At 45.8% G+C, this 21,957-nt stretch overlaps 1 protein-coding gene across 5 annotated transcripts; it reads right to left on the bottom strand.

Moving 5' to 3' along the window:
- Positions 1–1,354: 1,354 nt before the first annotated feature.
- PFDN4 (prefoldin subunit 4) lies at positions 1,355–12,825 on the bottom strand. 5 transcript variants are annotated; one of them, XM_082745609.1, is made up of 5 exons: positions 12,531–12,825; positions 6,571–6,678; positions 5,217–5,357; positions 1,950–2,076; positions 1,355–1,586 (listed from the first exon to the last, which is right to left on the bottom strand). In XM_082745609.1, exons 1-5 carry the CDS (start codon positions 12,552–12,554, stop codon positions 1,516–1,518), a joined length of 471 nt encoding a protein of 156 aa, XP_082601735.1. In that variant the 5' UTR covers positions 12,555–12,825; the 3' UTR covers positions 1,355–1,515. The 5 variants fall into 5 exon arrangements, with proteins under 5 accessions (XP_082601735.1, XP_082601736.1, XP_082601739.1 ...); XM_082745610.1 differs by lacking the exon at positions 12,531–12,825 and adding an exon at positions 11,831–12,472; XM_082745613.1 differs by lacking the exon at positions 1,355–1,586 and having other exon boundaries at positions 1,680–2,076; positions 12,712–12,819.
- Positions 12,826–21,957: the final 9,132 nt, after the last annotated feature.

The raw sequence follows: 21,957 nt of genomic DNA, 5'->3' as shown, positions 1-21,957 counted from the left end.
CACCCCTCTCCAGCTCGGAAACAGACCGACTTTAATTAACTGCATCTGGATTCCAGTTGGGCTTGGCCAATGGTGGGCACCAGCTGGGTTTTGGAGGGACAATGAGGCTGGCGGCCTCGTCTCCCAGACCTGTCCCCGCAGGGTTGTGGTCGGGGCTGGCTGGGTCCTGCTTCAAACAAAGGCAGCCCTTTCCTGAGTTCCAGAGGGAAGGCGGTGGCTGCTCCCTCCTCAGCCTCCAAAGGTACACAGCCCTCCTCGTGGTTGCCTGCACCTCTGGAGTCTTGGTGAGAGTTCCCTCCAACTCTAATCAGAGGGTCTACCTATCTCCTGCCGTAACCTGACGGTATATGCCTCGAGTCTCTCCTCTCTGAGCAGTAACCAAATGTACACAGGAAAAAATATCCTCGTAAGAATCATTTTCTACAATCTGAGTATCAGTATTTGGGAACATTCAGAAGCAGCAATTTAGAAGTTTGCTTTTATGTCTTTAAGAATTTTAGAGTTACATATTTTCTCTTTAAGCCGGAATCGCTTCTAAGTATTTAACCAAAATATGACATGCAATGTTTAACCTTGAAGGTTAAAAAGTGACCTAAAATTATGTATACCTAGTATCTAAAATTATGTATACCTAATCCTAGAAATAGCCCACTTTTTATTACGAGCCTTCCATTTGGTCTTTTGGTGTATTAGTGCCATCTGCTGGAACATTAAGAAAATTAGGTTGTTCCAAATCCCAAAACAGGTAGGGGTACAGGGCAGAGAGGGGAAAATAGTAGGAGGGTAAATGTACTCTTTAAATATGTAGTTGCTTAGGGCACCTGGGTGTCTCAGTGGGTTAAAGCCTCTGCCTTCGGCTCAGGTCATGATCCCAGAGTCCTGGGATCGAGCCCCGCATCGGCTCTCTGCTCTGAGGGGTGCCTGCTTCCTTCTCTCTCTCTCTCTGCCTACTTGTGATCTCTGTCTAATAAATAGATAAAATCCTTAAAAAAAAAAAATGTAGTTACTTAACTTCCACATCATTATCAGTATAAACCCCAGTTAACTACAAAGCTCTACAATGAAGTTTAAAAATTAGAATAAAGAAAACCCTACATGTTTCTTGCTCTTGATATTTCTTGGTTTCTAAAATATTCCGCCATTCTGCTCTATGTATGAAACTCAGCACGCCCCAACATGTCTCAACACTGCCTGGTTCTTTTACCACGACCCAGCACACTGATGTATATGCAAGAGGCACATGCAATATGTCTAGATATAACATGCATTACGTATATACAAATGCAACGTGTACTTATTTTTACCATCTCACAGTTTTGGTGGTAGAGTGAGGAGACAGATACAGGATGGGGTCTTTCGTTTCTTTTTCATTTATTTGACAGACAGATCACAAGTAGGCAGAGAGGCAGGCAGAGAGAGACAGGAGGAGGAGACAGCTCCCTGCTGAGCAGAGAGCCCGATGCAGGACTCGATCCCAGGACCCTGAGATCATGACCTGAGCCGAAGGCAGAGGCTTTAACCACTGAGCCACCCAGGAGCCCCGGATGGGGTCTTTCTAAAGTGCTTTCGCCACCTCCAAACAGCAACTGGAAGAGACATATATGGACAGTATGACCCAACCGTTCAGAGTTCTCATAAAAACTGCCACATGTATTCTAAATAATATAGAAACGTAAAAGGTTGCTTAACCGATTTTAATAACATGACATAAAGCCCCTACACTTGATAGAATCGTTATGCAAAATACATAGATGAATACTGTCTTCTCTTAAAAATATAAAATAAATAAGCAAGACATGTGAAAATAGGCAAGTTTCCATTAAATAAATGAAAATTTTAAAAAAAGAAACTTTTGCTTTCCATATCATTTGAAGAAGGGAAATTATCATTTTAAACAATATTCAAGTTTATTAAACAAATTAAAAAAAAAGTATTATAAAATGTTTAACTGTCATCAGCTTCGAGGTTTATGTTGCTCCCAAATTTTGCATATAACTGAACTTTCAGATCCGCTAACACTCGCTGAATTGATTCCACTCTGGCTTCTAAGGCGTCGATTTCTTCTTGCAAATTTTTCTGGGGGAAAAAAATTGTTTAAATTAATTCTATTCAGTGCATGGTTTCTGAGCATCTGGGGATAAAATAATATTTGGGAAGAATTTTAGGTCAAACTTTCTAAACTTGGGACAGGCGGCTAAATAACAGCGATCATTAAATCTAAACCACGGCCATTTTTAATTCATGATTTATACTTGCTTATTATAGAATACATCAAGCCCATCGGTTTTTGCTGATTTATAAAACAAAATGGATAAGAGAAAATTAATTCCTAAATCATTACACCCTAATGAAGAAAGAACTTCTATACAAACTCTCCCGGTAAACAGTTTTATCACAGGCCTGGCTTCTAACAACTTCTTCCAACTTCCCACAAAAATAACTACAAAGCTAGAAGAAACAATAAAAACTCACACGGCCACCAATAATTAAGAATAACAACTTACAGTGAGAATCTGGGAGAAATGTTCACAACCGGGAGGTCCCTGGAACTACTCTGAGAGGGAATGCTAACAAGAGCCCCGTCTGGGACTCAGAGCAGCGCTGCCCACGTGAAATGCAGGGAATGTCAGAAGTTCCTTCCTGGCCAGGATCAAAAAAAGGATTTCTTGGGATGCCCAGCTGGGTCAGTTGGCTAAGCATCTGCTTTCTGCACAGGTCATGATCTCAGGGTCCTGGGATGGAGTCCCACATTGGGCTCCCTGCTCAATGGGCGCCTGCTTCCCCCTCTGCCTGCTGTTTCCCCTCTCACACACAAATAAGTAAATAAAATCTTAGAAAAAAAAAAAAAGAAAGAAAGAAAAGAAGAAGGATTTCTCCTAAACATGACCAAAAAAACCCGAAGTTGCACAAACGGCATATCCATCACTATCAGGAAGAAGGCAAGAATGCCTAGCACTGACAGTGTTACTCTTAGAAATCTGGCTGACGAATCTCAAAAGTATGGCCCCCAGATTACTTGGAAACTCGTTAGAAACACAAATTCTGGGGCTGCACTCCAGGTCTCCTGATTTGGAAATTCCTGGGATGTCAGTGACTGGAATTTTCAACAAGCCCTCCGGGGAACTGTGATGCATGCTAAAGGCTTGAGAACCACAGCCATAAGAAACAGAAATAAGACGTACGACTATTAGAAAGGAGATAAAACTTCTTCAGTTCATGAGTGAAATTACAGCATGCCAAGAAAATGATCTTAAAAGCACAAGTCCTATCAGGTATCACTCATTTCGTCAAAGCTCCTGAAAGGCTCCTCTTCACCTTAGGGCTGGGTGAGCAAATACTGCGGCCCACGGGCCAGCCCTAGCCTGATGCTTGTCCGTGCAGCCTTCCCGGAACACAGCCACGGACATGTGTTCACACGTCCTGCTTTCATGGCGATTGTGACCGAGACCGGGATGGGGGGGGGGGGGTGTCCCAAAGCCAGAGACCCCTGCTGCCTGGTCTGACTCAGAGCGCTTGCTGACCCCTGCAAAAGTCATCCATGTATCAACTCAACTGAGTTCTTCAAGATGGGGCCATACTTTCAGATGCTCCCAAATCTGCAGCAAATTAGACCTTCACTTAGTTGTGTTTGTGTGCCATGATCTTTTTACGACCATTTACACACGACCATCCCGCATCAGCCTGGAACACCCTGCCCCCCAGCCCTGCACCGGTGCCGGCAAGCACCCACTTGCTGTAGCGTCGTCTCCTTCCTGGGGAGCCCCTCCTGCCCACGCGTACTCCTCCGCTCTATGTCCTGCCGCACCTCTAGGCCCAACCACCTTCCGCCCATTCCTAGTCATGCCTGCTGAAGTTCCTCTTGGCAATTACACCATCTACTCCCTGAAAGCTGGCACCAGGCCGTGCCCTGGCTCATGGCAGACCCTGACAGAGTAAGCACTCAACAAATACTTCTGGAATGAAGGAGCGAATGAATAAAGGTTCACTAGCTGTGGCGGGGGGGCCCGGAGGGCGGCATGTCCACAGTTGAGACAAAAACCATAAGCCAGCTTGAAATACTTCCCACAAGATAAAAACAACAAAAATTTTAAAAAATTTAACACAGGTTAAAAAAAGAACAAAATTATAAAATTTTACTGTGGAAGAAAAGATTTAAACACAAGGGGAAGCACCAATGTTTCTGCATAAAGACTTAGGAGTAAAATTGTTAGTTCTTCCCACAGTTTATTAAAGATAGGTTTAATTCAGATGAATTTTTGCTTTCTACGACATTTGAAGAAGGAAGACTAACACTTTAATTAATATCCAGATTAATTAAGCAAACTGCAAAAGAATCAGAAAATGTTTGATTGCCATCAGCTTCTCATGCACAATGTGACTGCTCCTTTCATAGACAGTTGAGGGCATGTGAATTGGAAACTAATTTCACAGCATCCCTCAAATGCCTCAGATGTCATCAATAAACCCATACTCTGACCCAATAATGACACCTGTCTGATTATTTCCTTAAAAGAATGTCCTAAATGTGAAAAAGACTCGGGTGTAAGAATGCTCACTGCAACGTTCCTGTAGGAAGATACTGGAAACAAATTCATGTTAACAGGAGGGCAGTGAACAGAATTGGTGTCCACCAGCATGACCTTTAACGATTGTCAAAAATGATGTTTTTAAAGCATGTGTTCTTGGCCCAGAGCAGGCCCCCGATACGGATTTGCTGGGCAAATGAACATTAAATAGAACGAGAAAGTACTTCTGGTGGGAGGCTAACTGACCAAAATGTGAAGCAAATCCACAGAGAAAAGAGAAGGTGAAAACATAAAAGAGCCAATGAGAATGTTCATTATGGATGATTACCTTGGGCAATAGGATTAAGGTGATTTTCCTTTTCTACCTTATAATATTCTGTAGTTTCCACATAGTTAGAGCACGGGGTCTGCAATCAAAAGGCCTCTCCCTCTGTGTCACCTTGGTAAGTCCCCGGACCTTTCTCAGCTTCTACCCCTCAATTCTAAACTGGGACCAACGGTCCATGTCTCACAGAGCCCTTGTCAGGATTAAATAAGATCATGCCTGCAAGGCTTCCCACACCACACGTGGGATGTCGTAAAAACCCACGGAGTAGTAGTACGTCGCACACATTGCTACACTTGGAATTAGCCGGTTCTGTATAAAATGCACACCCTAATGGGAGTGTGAGCCTCCCTCACCCAGCATACCTTTGCTTCTTCTAACATTTCCTGTGTTTCTTCTTGAGAATGGCTAATGAAAACATCACCAATTTGATAAGGTATCATTAAGCAATCATCATCTGCAAGCATGATGTCCTCACAAGCATCTTCCAAATTCTGGAGTTGTTTCTAGAAACACAAAACAAACGGCAAAGAAAAGCACACTCAAAACTCCCTGTTAGGGGCAAGAAGCCAATTTTTTAAATTATTTTTATTAACCTAAGGTACTGTTTGCCCCAGGGGTACAGGTCTATGAACCATCAGGCCTACGCATCTCGCCGCACTCACCACAGCACATGCCCTCCCCGAAGTCCATCCCCAGCCACCCTCTCCCTACTCCCCAAGCCCCCAGCAACCCTGTTTGTTCTGTGAGAATAAGAGTCTCTTATGGTTTGTCTCCCTCCCGATCCCACCTTGTTTCATTTTTTTCCAAGAAGCCAATTTAATCTGGGGACACTACTTCTGAAAGACCCTTTTGCAAGTACCATCACACTAGCGTTAAGACTTTTTTACATTTCTAGATGGTGTTTCCTAAGGAAGCGCTCAAGAGCTAACTCATTGTCCTCAAGCTACTTCCAGACTGCTACGAGCACCTGTGGGGGACAGCAGGCCACTCAAAATGTCCTTCTCCCCTAACGGTTGCCACTTGGTGCATTCTGCCTTCCTAGGGTAGAACAGAAACAGAGCAAACCGCCATTTCTCAGCCTTGTCAGATGAGAGGCAGAAAGCAGCTACGAACATAAATCCCACCCACCAACCGCACTTGAACTGGACCTCAGCTCAGGGAGTCACACGAGGCGAGGCTGGGCACACAGGCCTGACGTGCGGGGCGGCCTCTGCTGGAGGTGGCAGCAGACTCTGAGATCCCTAGAAATGGCAGCAGGTCCATCGCCAGCCCCTTTCTTGGAGATGCGGTTCTGGGGCCTGCTCCCGGAGCCCCAGCCCAGGCCCACCCCCTCAACAAGCTCTAAGTTCTCACACAGCCCTTCAACAAGGTCTTCTTTCTTTAACTAACTGGATTGGATAACATCATCTGCAACAAAGAGCCCAGACAAACACAATCACATACTACTGAATTCAGTTTTAAAAAGCTCTAGTATGGGCCAAATGGGTGGCCCAGTCCATTAAGCCACTGACTCTTGATTTCAGCTCAGGTCGTGATCGTGGGTTTGTGGGATCGAAACCCACATCGGGCTCCATGCTGGGCATAGAGCCTGCTTAGGATTCTCGCTCTCCCGCTCCCTCTGCCCCCCAACATCCCATTTCCATGCTCTCTCTGTCAAAAAAAGCTATAGTATAAAGACCTTTCCTTTTTCTTAAATAAGATGCACTTCTTTAGTACCTTTTTAACTTCTATTTCCTCCTTCAGCTCTGTGATTCTACTCGTGTTCCGTGCAAATTTGTTTATCTTTTGTTGATCTTCAAAAGTAACGTTGACATCTTCTGCAGCCTGAAAAAACATTTTAATTTTTTAGCAGAATTAATTTTACTGGAGAAGTTATAGGTTAGCTTTTTCTCTGAAATAACTCAATAAACTATTTGCCCTTATAGAGTCAAGAATCACAACAGGCACAGAAAATCACAAACAGAGGCTTTGTAAGTTTTTGCCCCACAAGCTCAAGATTTGTTCATACATCTGCCACCTCTTCTGATAGTCTATGGAATAATGCCTAAGCTACAAAAACATTTCAAATATAAACAATTAAGTCTTGAACCCTGTCAGCCAACTTTAGCCTAGAGCAGAAATTTCTTGAGTTAGAACATTCTTTCATCAAGATAACCCAGGGAGCAAAAATGACGTGGTAGTGATTTCTAGTAAAGGTTTCATACCAGTTTCTGCTTAGAGTTAAAACCTGCATGAGCTTATTGAAGCCATCAGAAATCCGACAGTTTCTAATGTTTAACACAAATGATATACTGGCTAGAGGGTTGTTAACGCATTTCAGGGGCTATATTCCATACATGATAAAAATTATATTTCTTTAATGTAGAACTTGTTACATGTCTTCATAGAAGAATAAGGATAGTATACCTAAGAATATATATAGTATACACAATATACAATAAAAGGATTAAAATCAAATGTTTAAAAATTTTAGTGCTTAAGTGTGTAAATTAGAGTACTTAGATGACATACGGTATCTATAAAATCATAAAATTTATTGAGCTCTTATTATATATCAAGAACTTTCGAAGCACTTATCATCACTGTTACTCCTCCAATAAATCTTGGTAAGTAGGAACATTAGGAAGTAGCACCATTTTACAGATGGAGAAAGTACAGCACAGAGACAGTAAAGAATTTCCCCAAAGTCACACAGCCAGTAAGTGGTGGAATTCGATGTCCACCCAGGTAACCTGACACAGGAGCCCAGACAGGTCCCCTAGCTCTGAGACACTGAAGGTGAGAACGCGTGCGGGCACGCAATCACACATATGTGTAAGAGTCAGCAGGAAATCCTTGGGTTTCATCAGTCTCAAAGGGGGACCGTATACTTAAAAAAAAAAAAAAAAAATTAAATACCAGATTCTCCTTAGAGTTTCCCCTCGTTTCTAAAATAAGAACAAGAACACTTGATTATAATGTAAAGGAGAAAAGAGAAGCTTCAACAATGACTATTTTTGCTCTTTGCAATGTTTTACAACAACCACACCTCACCCCTTCACCTGGTCGCCCATGACCAGTCCCGTAAGAGGTGTACACTTCCATTTCTCCGGAGGTGGAAAGGCAACCTGTTGTGTCAAGCAAGACTAGCGCTCGGACAGAACACCCAGCCAGACACCCAGCTCTCAGCCCTCCCCTGACCCGGGCTCTCAACACACAACAAACACTTAGACATGCATCAGGCTCAGCATCGGAGACCCAGAGGACATCCTGAAAAAAATCCTTCACATCACGATACATATAGTTTTCAAAGTCCAACCTTGTGCGTGACCTTTGTGAATCTGGAGGTCGGGAAACGCTGCACTGCACCAGAGAAACCAAAGGCAAGTCCATATTCAGATATCCTGGCATTCCGGTGATTTTGCCTATGTAAGAACTAGCAATTTCTGAAGCAAACAGGGAATGGAGAACTCTAAAGAGTTCCTGCTTGCCTGCAGAGTTTAAATACTGAGGCTCTGAAAACCTAAATATAGATTTATAGAAGCATTTGTCATCCTGAGGCAGAACGGGGTAACTCCCGTGAAAGCAAGTACCAGGAGGCCGGCCCGACACACAACGGAGGCTAATATATTCTTCCTGAATTTGAATTAAATCCTGCTTGATCAGACTAACATACACACGTTTCTGAAAAGGGATGGAGGAATGTGGCCACCTGTTCCTAACTTTCCAAAGCAGGCGTTTCCTGTCCTAGCCTCACTGCACAGCAGCCCCAGCATGTACTTGGGACCCGGAGCCTGTTTCCTTAACGGTGGTTTTTTCGCTGGGGATTACGGGCTACGGTCGGCGTGTGGAGTCCGTGGCTAACTGCGTGCCACCCAGGGCGGCTCTGTTTAGAGCAGAAAGTGAGAAGTCAGCACCTTCCATGACTAACGCCAGTGGCTTGTTTTCCGCTCACTGTTCTGGAACACTCCTACACGGCGTGAAGCTTCATTTTGGCGGGGAGGGGCTAGTTCTTTTTGTTTTTTTTTTCCCCCCAAAGATTTTATTTATTTATTTGACAGACAGAGATCACAAGTAGGCAGAGAAGCAGGCAGAGGGGGAGGAGGAAGCAGGTTCCCCGCCAAGCAGAGAACCCTGGGATCCTCAGAGCCTGGGATCATGCCCTGAGCCAAAGGCAGAGGCTTAACCCACTGGGCCACCCAGGCGCCCCGGGGCTAGTTCTTAACTGCGGATGCGCAGACACGAAGAAGTCCCTTTACCCCCTGAACATGTGTGCAGCCTGGCATGTCTTGTGTGTAGGTTACTCTGGCACAGTCTTCACAGTTTTTCTCAGATCCTCAAGGGGATCTACACCCAAAGGTTAGGGACTCCTGTGTTAAGAGAAGCCAGATGTACTCACAGCTGCTCACAAAGTCACGAGAACTCAAAGAGGAAGGAGGGTTTTGTGTGTGTGTGTGTGTGTGTTTTTCTTTCTTGACGCAGCAGAGTGGTTGAAAGAGTACTGGATTCACATCCATGCAAGCAGGAACTTGGACAAATTATTCAATTTTTTGTAGCCAACTCAGGCTTATTACTTGTAAAATGGGGGCGATAGTTCGTCCCACATTGCAGGGGAGATGAAATGAGCACTTGAGGATGGAGTCACCTTTCAGTCAATGAGCGCTGGCTGCTTTCTTTCCTGAGCAATGTTTACCAAAAAGTCATTAGAGATGAAGAGCAAAGATCTACGAGAAAATTCTGCTAGGCCAGGGAGAAATATAACTGCTCAAGATTCAAAGTGGAAATTAAAATTCCCTGGACCCCGACTGTACCCTTTTCTTCAGACTCAGCATCTTACGGGATTCTAAGAGGAAAGCGAACCACACTCAGTCTTGCCCCACTGGGTCTTGGCTATTACCAGCAGAATGCGGACTGACAGCGGAGTCTATCGGTGAATTAAAAGCCTAGAAGGAAATTCAGGCCACTTTCAGTCTGCCTTTATTTTTGTTTTTTGAAGATGTCTGCCAAGTCTCCATGGTATGAAATTCCGCTTTGTATTTTTATTCACTTTTCACGCCCACAGTGCAGTCATTCATTTAACAACTACTTGGTAAACGCCCCCCATATTCCAGAGAGCTGCTGCCACAGGCCAACCTTCACGAAGGCCTGGCAGTGTACATTCTAGAGAAGGCGGCGGGCAGAAGACAAGGTGAAAAAGATGATACACGTGATGAGGAAAGCGAAATAGTACGAGGGCCGCAAGTGCTGGCAGATAAGGCGTGAAGACGGCTTCCTAGATGGGGTGTCAGCGACGGCCTCTCCGGGGAGGGACCTTTGTACTCAGGATCAGGGACGGAATCAGACACAGTCCTCTGCTGGCCAGCAACCAATCCTTGGAAAGCAAGCCTTTGGCGAGGAGAAGACTGAACATTCTCACTAGAAAAGCCATGACCCACTGGGACGTAAACGTGTTACAAACGCGAAGTATCCAAATTGCAAACGGTTTTTATTAAACTCACAAGGCTATCCCCATAATTCAGGCTCACTCACTGACATGCCTGTTTGCTCCCAGGGCAGGCAGAGGGCCGGCGTGTACGTGCAGTTAACCCATCAGAAATTGTGCACAGCACTGGAAAACACCTGCAGGAGGCTGGTGCCTCTCTCATGGCAATGTCTTACTAAGATAAGGAAGAAAATTCTCAGGCTCTGGCTGCCACCCACCCCTCAATATGTTCATTTACTATCTTGGCTCAACCTCCCCGGATTCTCCGCCGGTCTGGCCACCCTTTCTTTAAACACCCGGGGTCCCCGTGGGTGATCCTCCCCCTCTCAAATGCCTCCTCCCTTTCCACGTTCCCTTCCCCTCCTTAGGTCACCATATAGATCACACCTTCTCGTGAAAGCGCTCTCTGGTCACCAAACAGACCTTACTCCAGCCCTCACGTCAAGAGTCCTTTTTTCATAGTTCTTAGCAGAGCTGGAAATTCCAGTTTTCTGTGTGACTATCGAGTAATGCTTGCCTCTTCCCCAGAACTTTAAGTTCCGCAGCGCTATGAGGATAAGGGGTAGAAGCATTATTATTGCTCACCAGGGCTCATCACCTAAATCTGAAATTGTGCCACGGTACCTGCTCAAGAAGTTTGCCTAGTGAATGAAAATACGTTGGTAATGAAAAGTTTTGCCAAGTCCAAGGTTCAAATCGTATCTCTACCATTTCCTCAACCTTTCCTTCATCTCTCTGCACTTCTGTTCGTATACCTGTCATATGGGGTGCGGGGGTTGGGGAGCCAACTAGTCCCATCTACTGAAACACTGTCACTCACAAAGGGCCCAATTTAAATACAAAAGAGAGGTGGGGTGAATCTCACCAAGTTTCATACTCATCTGAATCCCCTTAACCCTGAGCCCTACCCCAGGACTCAATAGGAATTTGTAGATGACAGACCAATAATAGCTTGAGCAAATCACCCCGGTTTGCCTGGGGCCAGGAACCCTACAACAGCAGTAAGGGGCTCAAACTATGCAAAGTGCTGAGTAGGAGAGCCACAGAACTGGAAGCTGAAAGCAAGCAAGTCCCTCTGGGCAGGGGGCTCTTTGTCAGACCTGCTGCAAATTAAAAACACAGGCTCTAGAGTCAGAAAGGATGTGCTCCCTTTAAACCTCACTTTGCCTGTGTACTTCAGTCGTCTCATCTGTAAAGTAAGGATGCAAGCAGTTTCGGGGGGTAAGACTAAAACAGGCACACAACTCTGGTAGACCCCTGCCTACCCCGGCACACAGGGAAAAGAAAAGCCTCGGTTACTCCCAGATGCTGTTAGTCCCTTGCCCCTCCCCCATTTTGCTTTTCTTCTCTCCAGGCATTTTTAAGCACTTGTGTGCACACCCGGTGGGTTACAAGCTGTCCGCAGGAGTTCGACCTGCTTGGTAGGATAAAAGGTGGGCTTTGGGAAAAACAAAATTAAAACCTGAGTTTGAACTCCAGCTCTGCTATTAGCTGAGTCATTTTGAGGCCACCAACCGCTCTGTTAAGTTTCTCCATCTGTAAAGTGGGAGGAAACCGCGTCTCTGCGAAGTCGCTGGGAGCCTCAGAGGGGACAAGCAGGCGGCTTCTCGGCCCCGACCCGTCGTCTACCCTCAGTAGAGAGAGTTTCCGTCTCGAAGCAGGGGGACATCGAGTGTGGATGTGGGCGGCTCAGCGCTGGACACCAGGGCTCCGGGGCCAAATAACCTGGGGGTGCTGTGCTCCTCACAGCTGTGTGACCTTGGGCAGGTGACTCCACCTCTCTGGGCCTCCGCTTCCTCTTCTGCAAAGCCCGGAGCCAGCAGCACCCCCGCCTGTCGACTTGCGAGGCTAAATGACAAGCCAGGTAAAATGCAGCCCGGGGGACCTTCGGCCTCTCCCACCGCCACGACAGGGCCTGGGCCGCGGGGTCCTCAGGCTCTCCACGGCCGTCTTCAGCACCGCGAGAGGCGACCCAGAGGTCCCCGACGGTCCCGGCCCGCACGCCCCGCCTCGGCGGGCCGGGGGCCTGAGAAGACGTCCAGGGAGCGGGGCGCGGGGAGGCCTCGCCGCGGGGCCGCCCTGAGGGCCGGCGGCCTCGACCCCCGGCCCCACGCCGGGCTGCAGAGCCGCACACCCCAGGCAGCCCGCGCCCGGCCCCCGACTGCCGACCCCCGTCCGCTAGCCGAGCATCCCGCTCCCGGAGCGCCCCACTCACCGCCTTCTTCATGGTGGCCGCCATCTTGGGACTGGACTACGGCGCGCGGCGGGGAGGGCCGCGAGGGCGCGCTCGGGCCCCGGGCCGTCCGTCCGTCGCTCCCTGCGGGCCCAGGCCGCCCCCCGCGTGCGACCCTGTCTCCATAACCCCCCCTACTGCACCTTCGACCCGTGACTCTCACCGGTCGGGACTCACGGAGGAAATGTGTCCTGGAAGGACTTGGTACATGCCAATTAAAGGCACAGGCAACGCCCTGTGGGCCGACGGAAAGTGGGGGGTGTGGCGAACCGCCCCAGGGTCCCGCGGCGGACAGCAGGGGGCGCCCCGCGCGGGGAGGCGGGGGCCCGAGTGCACGGAAGGGAAGTTCTCTTATCAGTTCCACGAACTTTGTGAGAAATCGGCATAAAAACAAATGCCTTGGCTCTAGGATGTGAGATGTATGTGCCCTGTTAATTCTCCGATAATATAAAGGAGGACGTACTCCTGTTCATTTATTCACCAATGTTATCTGAGTAATTGACCCTATACCCCGACACTTGTGCCTCCCCAATTTTTTCCTTTTCCTCTGTGTGTGTGTGTGTATGTGTGTGTGTCTATCTGGATTCCTTTACACTCTTAACAAGTATTGAAGACTTCAAAGATCTTCTGTTTGCATAGGTTATAATCCTCGATATTTCCCATTTTAAAGAAATTAAAACAGAATTTTTAAAAATATTAATTCACTTAATAAATAAACCCACTCCATGTTAATATAAGTAACATCTTAAATTATCTGAAATCTTGGGGCACCTGGGTGGCTCAGTGGGTTAAATTATATGAAATCTTTGGAAACTGGCATGGGCTTCTGAAAACAAGGAAGAGGAAGAAGGATGTAAGTGCTGGGCCAGCATCCAACAGCGGGGTTTTTTTTGGTACAAGGGGCTCTGGGTGGTGGGGCTGTTCACAGAGACAGTCTCATAGCCTGGGAGAGCGTCGATTGATCTGGACAGATGCACAGACAGTGGGCTGACTCCTGGCCACCGTGCTTCGGGCTCTTCTCCTGACTCTGCATCTCACCCTCTCTGTCCTCTCCCCGAACCCTCCCCAGCCCTGGTGTCCTTTGCGGCAGGAGAACCAGTTCTATAAGTACAAATGGAGCCTTTCATGACTTCCATTAAGCATCCTCTCCTTTCCTTACATTTGAGCATTCCCAACCTCGCTTCTGGTTTTTTCCCTACCTGTCTGGACCAATAAAAGAAAGAAGCTTGTGGTGCCAATGGAAACCATTGGAGACTGCAGGTCAGGAAGGAAAATCAGCAGTCACCCCTTAAGAATACGATCTCCGCTCAGGGTGACTGAACACATCCCCTAACACCAAGCTGAAAACTGGCCATCCATTGGCTGGATCCGTGATATGGTGTTTTGGGCTTTTTTGTCTGTTTGGGGTTTTTTGGACCCACACTGTATTTTTCTTGAGATTAGGAGATTGTACTCAACAATATCAGATTTTTCCTCCTGCTTAAGTTTGTAAAATCAACGTCCTGGTGTCCGTGAGTCTACGTACATTCCTGAATGACAGCTGTTGCTGGCGATGATTAGGGAAGAACTATCGAGTTCACGGGCCTTCTCTGGGGCCCCTACAGACTCCCACCTGCCTCATCCTTGTGCTTACCTGTCAGGCTCTCTAGGTATATGCACTTGTCTCCAGCCAGGCTTCTGTTCTAGCAGATCTAAATGGGTTTTTTGTGTGTACATGTATTTGTTAGAACTCTGTACCATGCTAGATGCCTTTGCAAAAAGAAAGAGGAATCAGGCAAGTGGCAAGTGCTTCCCATCCAGAAGCTTACAGTTGGCACACGCACATATCACCACAGATTACATGCCCTGGAGCTGCAGCCCTAGAACCAGGGCTGAGGGGTTCTAGGTAGCAAGAGCTCGTGTCTGGCTGGAGTAGCCAGTGAAGACGCTGGAACTGGTGGCAGGCTGAATGGATCAGGAAGGGCAGCTGCTGGGATGCCTGGGTGGTACAGTTGCTTAAGTGTCCAACTCTCGGTTCTGACTCAGGTCCTAATCTCGAGGATGTGAGACTGAGCCCTGTGTTGGGCTCTGTGCTCAGTGTGGAGTCTGCTTGGAATCCCTCTGTCCCTGCCCCTCTGCTTTCTCTCTCTCTCTCTCTCCCTCCCTCTCTCTCTTTCCCTCTATGCCTAAAATAAGTCAATAAACCTTTAAAAAGGGGGGGAGCAGGTGCTGAAAAAAAAAATAGACAAAAGTCCTTATCGTCATGCAGGATTCATTCTAGTGATGGGAGACAGACCATAATCAAAACATAGAAATGATTTATATAGTATGTCAGAAAGTGTTCTTACTGTGTTATTAATAGCTATATGAAAGAACACTTAAGATAACATGAACACAAGACTGTGTAACTACCCGTAGGAAAACTTCATGAGGAAGAGACAAGGAAAGAAACGGTAAGTGTGTTGACTGGAAAATTGAGGGGAAAAACCCCTGTCACCCATCTGGTTGACTGACATGTAAGCTAAAAAATTCTACAGACGTGAACTGGTTTAAGATTCTGTCAGAAAAATAAAAAATAAAAATAATAAAAAAGTAAAAAAGAAAAAAGGGATTCTGTCACAGAGCAATGATGGGTCCATTTCATAGCAGTACCCTTCGGGCCGAGCTCCTGGTTCTGAGACGGAAACAGGAAGCCTTGATGGGATTAGCCTCCCACGTAGGTAGACCAGAAGGAGTAAAGGGCAACAAGGAGCCAACCCTATTATCACGTGGTAATTTGTTCCGGGCCTGCAGGGGGCGCCCAAGGGTCGTGTTAGCGCCGCCGTTCAAGGCAATGTGCGTACTACTTTGCCAAAATAGGTACAGGACTATTATTTTCTTAATTTTTAAAATGTAATCTACTTTTAAAATTTAGAATAAATATATTTTAAAGGACATTTAAAAAAATCTCTGTCTTAAGGGAAAACCAGTCTCACTCGCTGTAGGAGCAGATCTTCAGTAAATTAAACCTCACCTCTGGGATGGGCCTTGAGAAATTATTTCAGCTGAGATTCGATCCAGCTGAGATTACCTTCCAAGGGGGAAGGTAACAGGCAAAAAGGGAGCAGGACCAGGTGCCGCACCTGAAAGCCTTCCTTACACGTCTGTCTCTGGCCACTCGTCTGCTTGACCCTCCTCCCAGAGCAGTGGGGGGGGGGGGGGGGGGAGGGTGAAAAGAAAGTTCAATGTGGAATAAAGGTCGTTAATCATAGTTTACTTAACGAAACAGAAGAAAAGTTTGGGACAGAAAAGAGGAGGAGGAGAAGGGCAGAGATGAAGTTGGGGCCAGCTGACACAGCTCCTCACTTCTAACCAACTGTGGACAGGAGGGAATAGAGACCCAAGGCTCACTTCCCCTTTTTACAAAAAGCCAGAAATCTGAATTTTTTTTTTAAAAAAAAGTCTGAAGTCTCTTGTTGTTGAAATCGTCCCTGAAAACTTCACATATGCCAGACAGATGGAGAGCACAGGCCACCCACTCATTTGTGACCTCCAGTAAACCTCCCCGGATGTACCTATTATAGGACGTTCTTACTACCGAAGTTTTCTCCTAAATGAAAGCATTAAAAAAAAAAAGTCCCTAGGTTTGCTGAAATCAAAACGTGATACAAATTAGGAACTCTATCTCTGACTGAAAAATTTCACCCCCAAGCTGACTGATTACTTTCTCCTCTTGTCGTCTCCTTCTCACACGTGCGCCATGGTCCTCAGAATTTCCTCTGTGTCCCTTCACAAATAACTCTTTTATTTTTATTTCTATTGATTTGACAGAGATCACAAGTAGGCAGAGAGGCAGGTGGTGTTTGGGAGGGGGAAGCAGGATCCCTGCTGAGCAGAGAGCCCAATGCGGGGCTCAATCCCAGGACCCTGAGATCATGACCTGAGCCGAAGGCAGAGGCTCAACCCACTGAGCCACCCAGGTCCCACCCCCCCATGAATAACTCTTGACATCCAGTGGTGCCTTTAAATCTAACCCGAGATTTAACCCATACTCTAAAGACTTTTTTGGTTCTCATTAACTTGTTCCATCTTTAAATTCTGCACTTGCCCTGTAATTTGATACTTTTTAAAGCCACAACTGTATATGTCTTACCGTCTCTTACTTGAACTTCTTGGGAATAGTCTTCCTGTGCTGGGTAATGTAAAGTAGTTTATATATAAGTTTACATATGGCTCACTGATTTTATAAATGGTTTGTCATGCCCCCCTTTGAAATTCTTCAGTGTCTTCCTGTTACACTTAAGGTGTAATTTAGATTTCTTACCAAGGCCTAGCCTCTATCTCTCACATCATTTCATACCATCCTTCCCCTCAATATTCTCCATCTTCTTAGGTGTCCATTTGTGAATATGTGCCCCCTTTCTGCCTCAGGGCCTTTGCACCTGCCTATCTTGCTATTCAAGATGCCCTTCTCCTGTTATTCACCTGGCTAAATTCTGCCCTTCCTCAACACTCAGCCTCTGTGTCCCTCCATCAAGAAATCTTTCTTCAACACATCCACCACCCAGAAAAAGCAGAACCCCCCCCATTATAAACCCCTCTAGCACATTCTATTTTGAAATATGTTTCTTCATCTCTGTAATCACAGCAGCAAGAGGGGGAGTAGGAGATTGACAAATACTAATGAATAAAAGTGTGAACGAATGAGTGTGTAATTAGAGACTAATACTGTAATATGTAAAACAATATAGCTGTTGATAAATTCACTCAGCAACAGTACAAGAGTCTGTGGTGTATTTCCGTTCACTGTGTGTGTGTGCGTGTGCGTTGCATACACGCTAGATCTAGCACTGTCTCACACCGCGATCATGTGGATTTATGGCCGGAGCAAGCCTTCCCTTCTCTACCAGGTGGCGCCATGACTCCAGGATCCAACGTCTTCTCTTACCTCTTTGCAACCCTTCAGGAACTGTCCACACTCTTGTCTACACTGCAAAGAAAGATTAAACAAAATCAAGGAAACCTCTCTTTGGGACAAAATATAATCATCTCTCACTAGTAGGAATTCTTACCTTAATTTGTACCTGGCAAAAAGCAAAGCATTTCCCAGAGCCCTTGATCGTATGTATTGGGTTTAGGCCTTTATAAAACAGACCATTAACTAGCCTGTTGATTTCAAGGGTGTGTGCTTACAGCAATTCTGACATTGAGAAACGAGTCAGAACTTGCTATAAGTAACAGTCACAACATATCTTCAAATTAAAATATAAGTTCCCTGGTGTGATTCATTCAACAAGAACCTCATTTACACCCAGCACTGAGCCCGGCAGCCTCGTCACATAGATGCTGCTCTTGAAAGGATCTGTTTCGTGGTGGAATGGGCATCTACTATCTTTCGGATACTTTTCTCTCTATTTAGGGATGTTTCCAGGTCCTGAGTGTCAACCCTCCATCCTGGAAGTCAGAACTTAATTTCCTAGCATCCTTGAGGCTCAGATGCAGGCCTGTGGAGGGAGGTGCTGGGAGCTTGGGGATGGGGGGGGCGCTGGGGGACTGGGCACTCCATCCTGAAGGTGAGAGCAGCCTGGCATAGGAGGCTCCCTTGTCCTAAAGCAGCAGGAAGAGAGCCCTGGGCCTCAGTGACTCAGACCTGGTGGTGCTGAGATTGTAGCAGCGAGCAGTCCGACAAGGTCATCTCAATGTCATCCCTAGCTTTTTGCCTCCACTGTGGGTCCCTGGGCACCTCACAAAGGGTCTGTGCACATTTCAACTTCCTTTTTCAAATTCTGCTGTATCTAGCTACAGAGACCTGCTCCTCGACACGAAGAACCCCAAAGAGATGTTTCTTCTAAAGGAAAGTTATTCCTTTGTCCCTGGAAATTCAGCCAAGCTGATCAGGAGATGGAAATGCAAAATGGCGCCGCATCCCTTAGGCTGCCGTGAGGAAGAAAATCCCCTTGCTACTTTGCCAGCACACATGCCAATGCCAATGGTGGACGCTGAGCTGATTTTCAGTGCTCTTTTTGTTTTATAAATCACATACTCAAGAAACCCATAGGTTGCATTTGTGTCAGATTGACACAGGCCTTCATGAAGAGATGTCATCGGAAACCAACACATCCCCGAACCAGTTTAACCACGGCCACGGGCCACAGAATCCTCATGAGCTGGGAGGGCTCCCACGTGCAAATGGGAAACTGGGTCCAGGGAGAGAGAAGGGGCCACGGCCTGGTTCTTGGAGAGCCAAGTAACCTGGCTTGTTTTTTGATGACGAACAAAGGACAAGATTAAAGAGGTCATGGGACTCAGTGTTGTCAATCATTAATGCTTTGGTGGTCCCCAAGCAAAATCCTTGGCAGGGCAAGAAGCAGTCACTGGCCGCACCCCGTCACTACCACCGGAAGATAAAGGGGTGCTAAGAACTGTGGAGAGGCAGTTCCATGAAACAAATAAACATTTTTACTGTTTAAGAATGATTCTACTTCTGGCCACCCATTCTGAGAAAATAGGTCTAAAAACTGTAAACAGATTATTTATACAAGAGTACTTAGGAAACCTCTGTTTATAAAAATGAAGCATCCTAACTACTCTGAACAGTTTGGCAAAAGAGACCAGTTTAAGTGGCCCATAGTGTCCTCCCCTTCATAAGCACTTGTTCCAAAGCCCTTTCTGAAAAGTACCAGCAGAGGGAAACGTGGCAAAACAGATCAGATGCAAAATTACAATTCCAGTTTTGTTTCTAAAAATCATATGTATATAGATATAGATAGATACACTTAGAAACATATCAGAATGAAATATATAAAGATGTCAACATGTAACAGTGATTTTGTAGATATCACGAATTGAATGTAACATTTACCATCTTTATAACTTTCTGTATTGCTTAAAAATTGTGAAATGAATATGGATTAATTTGTATTCAGGAATAAATTAATATTAAGGTAATTGATATGTAATAATGCAAGATATACTGAAACCTGATGCAGGCTGTAAAGTAAACACATTGTGATTCCAGCTAGAATCTAAAAATCTAGAGGTAGATAGAATATATAGGAGGTAATTTACAGAACTATTCTTAGCAGTTGTCACATGAAATCCAATTATTTTATCATATTTACACTTTCTTAAATTTCTTTTAATGACTAAATGCCACTTTAATAATGGTTGGGACAGAGCATCTGGGTGGCTCAGTTGGTTAAGCGACTGCCTTTGACTCAGGTCATGATCCTGGAGTCCCAGGATCGAGTCCCACATCAGGTTCCCTGCTCAGCAGGGAGTCTGCTTCTCCCTCTGACCCTCCACTTCTCACGCTCCCTCTCTCTCTCTTTCAAATAAATAAAATCTTTAAAAAAATAATGGTTGGGACACTTTTTCAAGACATGACTACGTTATTAACTTTCTCAATAAAGAAGGCAAGATAATTTTCACATTCCACTAATCACAGGAGCTCAATCATCAGAAGAAAGGATTTAAATCTAAATAGGTCCTCTACATCATTGTCCTAAGTTTCTGAGAAGGAACAGGAGGCTCCTGAGATATTAAACTGTTAACAACAATTTTTTAAAATTCCTGGAAATTCAATATTTAACGTAATGTGCACAAATCTTAACAAGCATGTTTACTCTAAGAAATAGCATTCACAGGTACCTGGGTGGCTCAGTCAGGGCCTGAGACAGGGTCCCACTTCAGGCTCCTTGCTCAGTAGGTTCCCTGAGTAAGAAGCCCACTTCTCCCTCTGCCTGCTGCTCTCCTGGTTGTTCTCACTCTCTCTCTTTGACAAATAAATAAATAAAATAAAATAAAAAAGGTAGCATTCATTTATGATCTATAAATATATTTGTTTTAAGAAATTATTTTGCTGATTTGAGCTTACTTAAATATACGTTTTTATAATGAACCCAGTATTAAATCTGTATATGTATAAAGATGACCTTTGATTGTCTGCCCAAGAGGAATGAGCCCTTCTACATATACGGCATTTGCTTCTTAATATCCAATGGCAGTAATCCTGATTTTAGTTTGGAGATCTTTCTCTTACTCCCTCTGATGCTCAATATTACGTGAAACTTGCAGAGACATTTGGCCAAACGGGTTGTTTTGCATGTGTCAGTGAAAGTGTTTCTGGATGAGATTAATATTTGAATCGTAGACTGTGTAAAGCCCTTCCTAATGGGGGTGAGCGTCGTTCAGTCAATCAAAGATGTGAAAAGAACAAAAAAGGAGACTCAGAGCGAACTCTTCCTGCCTGCCCGCTGAGCTGAGACACTGATCCTTTCCAGGTTCCAGACTTGAACCGACACATTAGTTCTGCATTTCCGGCTTGCCAACCGCAGATCTTGGGATTTTACCCCTGTAATCCTGGAGGCCACGTTTTTATGATATTTGTCTATCAATCATCTATCCAGTGATCTATTCATCCACATTCTATTGGTTCTGTTTCTCTGGAGAACACAGCCTAATACACTCCCAACTCGTCCGTGTGGTCCAGATGGGCTCGAACACTCTCCAGGAAGGGGAGCAGAAGAACAGGCTTCAGCCAATCAGCACACTGTAGCCACACGACTGTTCAGGAATCAGCCCATGATCAGAGCCAGGGTTTCTGATGAGCATGGGCACCACAGATCTCTTTTCCAGCTAGCTGTAAAACTGTAGGGATGAAAGTTCTAGAACAGAGGCCAGCATTTTGCACGTAGAAGAGTGAGCTCATTTGAAAATGGAGCCAACACAGAAGTGAAACTGAAGAGTGGAGAGAAATGAGGGCCTGAATTTTAAAATGTGGCCCTGGACCCACCGAGCTAAGCAAGCTCCTGTTCTGAACTTTGCAATGACTTGGGTCAATTCTGTATTTGCTGATGGGGTTTTGGCTTCATTTCCTGTGATTTTTCATCAGAAGAGTGTGCCCTGCTATGTTCCCGCCACAGCAATGTCATGGCAGAGCCTGATACAAAGCCTTAGTACAGGGAGTTGATATCAGGAGGTGACCCTGGGGAACCAGAGCAGGGAGCCAGGGAGGGGGGGTGGTGCCGGGAAAAGTGAAAAAGGGGAGGCAGGAAGCTGTTCCCAGGGCCCTTTACTGAGCTACATACCCTGTGGGCAACTGGACTGATCCTTCCTGGGGACTCTTTGGGACACTGTGTACCCCGTATCACAGGACTGTTCTCACCACAAAGACTGCCCCTATCCGCCCATCCAAGGTTGGTCAAGGGTTGCCCTGGGCTGTTAACTTCTTTGTACTTCCAGGTTTATTCTTGTCCAAGAATGGCTGCGGAAGCTACTACTGGAGGCCGGCAGCAAAACCCCAAGAGGTGAGGCAGAGTTGACTAAGGTGCACCTTTGCACAGCTATTTGTCAGGCCAGTGGCCAGGGTAGATAGATAGGTCCAGGGAGGGTAGATGACAAGGCACTTAAGGTACCCAACACCATTAAGTATCAGTTATCAGCACAACAG

This window comes from Mustela nivalis (genome assembly GCF_964662115.1).
Source record: "Mustela nivalis genome assembly, chromosome: 8".
In the NCBI taxonomy this organism is placed as follows: Eukaryota; Metazoa; Chordata; class Mammalia; order Carnivora; family Mustelidae; genus Mustela; species Mustela nivalis.
The sequence above is the reverse complement of the archived record's forward strand: the minus strand, read 5'-3'. Positions and strand labels throughout refer to the sequence as shown.

Coding starts and splice junctions, on each gene's coding strand:
- PFDN4 (XM_082745609.1), bottom strand. CDS start 12,554: ATGGCGGCCACCATGAAGAAGGCG. Junction 5,358..6,570: donor AGGAAATAGAAGTTAAAAAG/GTACTAAAGAAG, acceptor TTGTGTTTCTAG/AAACAACTCCAGAATTTGGA. Junction 1,587..1,949: donor AAACCTCGAAGCTGATGACA/GTTAAACATTTT, acceptor TGTCTCTTCCAG/TTGCTGTTTGGAGGTGGCGA.